This window comes from Notamacropus eugenii, chromosome 4 (genome assembly GCF_028372415.1).
Source record: "Notamacropus eugenii isolate mMacEug1 chromosome 4, mMacEug1.pri_v2, whole genome shotgun sequence".
Classification (NCBI taxonomy): Eukaryota; Metazoa; Chordata; class Mammalia; order Diprotodontia; family Macropodidae; genus Notamacropus; species Notamacropus eugenii.
Window position 1 is genome coordinate 4495806 of NC_092875.1, and position 4074 is coordinate 4499879.

The 4074-nt window shown below is 48.1% G+C and overlaps 1 gene segment (V, D, J or C); it reads left to right on the forward strand.

Moving 5' to 3' along the window:
* The first annotated feature begins 1060 nt into the window (after window positions 1-1060).
* LOC140498815 (immunoglobulin lambda variable 4-69-like) lies at window positions 1061-1560 on the forward strand. The segment is given in 2 exon segments: window positions 1061-1106; window positions 1238-1560. Coding segments are annotated over 2 exon segments (369 nt in total).
* Window positions 1561-4074: the final 2514 nt, after the last annotated feature.

Here is a 4074-nt window from a genome sequence, read left to right on the forward strand (position 1 = left end):
GTTTGCTCAGATGTATCAAGTCACCTTGAAGGCACTTATAACCCTTAAGGACCGGTAGAACCATTACTTGGAGAAGTGACCTCTTTGAATGGGTTGAAGACATAAATTTTGGTAAAACTCTGGAAGAACGTGAGGGGAGATGCAAAAAGTGTTGGATCAACCAAAAGAAATTAAACAATGACTTTCAACACAATTCCAAGAGCTGTACAGACAATATTGTGAGGTTTGGTCACATTATATTATAAGGAGGTGTGAACACATGACCAGGGTAGACAGAAATATCCCTAACTTCACTGCATACAAAAACCCTGTGAGATCTCAGGAGGTTGGTCAAATTTCTTCACCATTTATTGAAAGTGATGGTGCTGTAAACAACCACTAGGTGTCCTCACTTGAGCATATGTAACTGAAGAGTAAAGAAACAAACTTTTAATTTAAAATGAACCAAGCCTGTGGGTGGCCATTGGAAAGTCAGAGAATAAACATCTTTCAGGACATGATCCCTTTCACACAAAGGCACCAAGCTTCTCCTCTCCTGGGAAATTCATCCTTTGTCCTGTGAATTGAGGCTAGCTTGGAGGCCTGTTGGGCAGCAAGCAGGGGTCCTGTTCTGGCTGTGGGACACCTGAGGTTGGCTTACAAATGTGGAGTCATTGGGAGCCTGCAGGCAAGAGACGACACTTAGTGCCTGGTTTGGGACAGGCAGTGATGCGATGTGGAGCCTTGGGGTATGATCTGGGGATCAGCCCAGCTGGGTATGTCTGTGACTGATCTGACACTGGAGATCCCACAGGAGTGACATCTCTGCTTGGCTAGGAAAAGAAATTCCAAAAATCCCAGGTCTTCTACTTGAAAGACATGTCCCTGCCCTGTATTTGTGGTTTCAGAGGTATGACATGGGTGAGGTTAAGAAGAGCCTGCATAAGGCACAAATTTGCATTAAGTCCCCTCCCACCCAAAACCCAATGCAAGATTCAGGGAGAGGATAAGAGGGACTTGGAAGAAGCCAGGTCCAGTTGTGTGCTCTTTGGAGAACAGAGCTCTTGGGGCCCTCTGCACCATGGCCTGGGCTATTGTCTGCCTGGCACTGCTCACTGTGTGCTCAGGTCAGGGCTGCCCTCAGAAACCTCCTTGTCCTGCTCCCCCATCCCTGCCCTTGGCTTCTCTGCTTAAGATCTCCAAGCCCTTTCACCCTTTCTTCTTATTCTAGGACATTAATGTCTGTCTCTTTTTCTAGGTTCCTTCTCTCAGCCTGTGGTGACTCAGTCACCCTCCATGTCTGCTTCTCTGGGAGGCACAGTTAGACTCACATGCACCCTCAGCAGTCAACACAGCACCTACAATATTGATTGGTTGCAGCAGAGCCCAGGAAAATCCCCTCGGTATATTATGTATGTTGGCAGCAGTGGAGATGCAAGTAGGGGCGATGGGATCCCTGATCGTTTCTCTGGCTCCAGCTCTGGAGCTGACAGATACTTGTCCATCAGCAACATCCAGCCTGAAGATGAAGCAGATTACTACTGTGGGTACAATTATGGCAGTGGTAGTGGCTATGCTTAACACAGTGATACATTCAGCAAGGAACTGCAACAAAAACCTCCCCTGCCAGCTCCACACTTGGTTGCAGGCTTCTGGCATTCTCTAAACTGCCAGGGCAGGGTCAAGCCTTTCTGGATCTTTTTGCCTCAATCTTTTTTTTTATCTCCCTGACTCTGTCTCATCTGTCTCTGGGTCTGACTCTCTTTTAGTATACAAATTTATATGATGTAGTTGAGGTCACACTGAGAATATGGGGCAGAAATGGAACTTCAACCCAGATCTTCTGACCCCAGGACCAGTATGTTCCCCCACATTCCACATGTGGACTCTGGAGACTGAATCCAGGGAGGGTTTTAGCTAAGCTTTCAGACTTTGGGATTTGGCCTGGAGTAGGGGAGAGAGGGAGACCCTGCCATGACTTGGCTACCACAGCTGTACCCTGTTTACTCTCCCAAAGAATAATATGCTTGTGCAAGTTGACCCTTGGACACTTGGCAGAACTGATGAGCTCATGACAGAGACAACAGAATGAACTGTGAACAAAGAAACCTGGACTAGTTGCTGACAGTGCCTGGGCAATATTTGCACACTCCTGTGAACAAGCGCTTGCCCCTCTCCAGCAGGCTCTGGCTAGTCTCCCCTTTGGCGAGTCTGAATCCTAAAGACTGCCAACCCTGTCCTTAATCTCAACTAGTAGGACATGTCCCATCCAGGCCCTGCTGTTAGAAGTGAGCTCATCTAACAAACCCCAACTGTGAGAAACATGCTCACTTGAAAAATATCGGTTGTGAAATCAGGAAACCTTTCATTAATTCTTAGGTCCATTTCCCCTGAATGGACAGGTAGCCTGACCAGTAAAGTTGTAGAAATATTGCTGCAATGCATTCAGAAAAATGGAGCTTCTTATGCTCTTTTCCAAACTTTGGATCTCCCATCACACCTTCCCCTCCCCTTGTGACTATGTTCTCCTTCTGATAGATTCTCCTCAAACAGCTCATCAAGCCTACATTGTTTCTGACCTTTACCTGACCATGCTAGGATATAACGGTGGAAACACAATGTCCTTGTTGTCCACACTGCCAACCAGGCAGGGGCTAACACCCACCCCATTCTGTACTTGGTCTCTTCCACACAGGCACCAAGACTTTCCTCCCTGAGCCAATCCATCCTTTTATCCTGCAGAAAGATGCTGGCTTGGAGACTTGGTGGGCAGCAAGCAGGGTTCTTGTTCTGGCTGTGGGAACCTGAGGTTGGGTTACAAGGGTGGGGTGGATTGGGGGCTTGCAGGCAGGAGGTGGCACTGTGGGCCTCGTTTGGGACAGGCACTGATGTGATGGGGAGTATGGGGGCCTAAGGACGCATTGGCCCAGCTGTTGCTGCTCTAATCCATGGGATCACTAATGACTGACATCTCTGCTGGCTAGGACAAGAAATCCCATCATCTCATGTTCTCTCCCTGAAAGATATGCCCTCCACATGTACCTGTGACATCAAAGGCATGACATGGGGAGTGGTTAAGAAGAGACTGGAAAAGGCATAGACTTGCATTCAGCCCCCTCGTACTCAAAACTCAACCTAAGCTTCAGAGAGAGGAAAAAAGAGACTTGGAATAGGCCAAGTCCAGCTCTGTGCTCCTTGGGGAGCAGAGCTCTAAGAGTCCTCTGCACCATGGCCCTTGTCTGCCTCTTACTGCTTACTGTCTGCCCAGGTCAGGGCTTCCCTCAGAACCCTGCTAGTCCTGCTCCCTCATCCCTGCCCTTGGCTTTTCTGCTGAGGATCTCCAAGCACCTTCTCCCTTTCTTCTTATTCTAGGATATTAATGTCTGTCTCTGTTTCTAGGTTCCTTCCCTCAGCGTGTGCTGACTCAGTCACCCTCCATGTAAGCATCCCTGGGAGCCACAGATAGACTCAACTGAACTCTCCACAGTAAGCACAGCACCTTCACTATTGCTTGGTTCCAGCACAGCCCAGGAAAGTCCCCTATGTTTTTCAGGTATTTCAGCAGCAGTGGAGGTTGGAAGTAGGGGTGATAAGCTCCTGGATTCCTTCTCAGGCTCCAGCTCTGGAGCCAATAGATACTTGGCCATCAGGTCAGAGTATGAAGGAGATTTTTACTGTGGGACAGGTTATGGCTCTAAGCTTAACACGTTGATATATTCAGTGAGGAAGTCAGACCAAAACCTCCCCTGTCAGCTCAGGTCCAGCTACATACCTGATTCCAGGCTTCTGACACTCTCTGAACTGCTACTGCAACATCAGGACTTTCTGTTTCTTTCTCTGAATTTATCTCCTTGCCTCTGTCTCTGTCTCCATCTCTGTGTCTGTCTGTCTCTCTCAATAAATAAAATTATGTGATGTGCATGAGGTCACACTTAGAGCAAGTGACAGAAATGGATCTTCAATTCAAATCTTTTGGCCCCAGGACCAGTATCTTCCTCCAAGTTCCACATGTGGACTCTGGAGATTGAACCCAGGGAGAGCTTTAGCAGAGCCTTCAGGCTGTGGGATTTGACTTGAGGGGACAGAGGGAGGCCC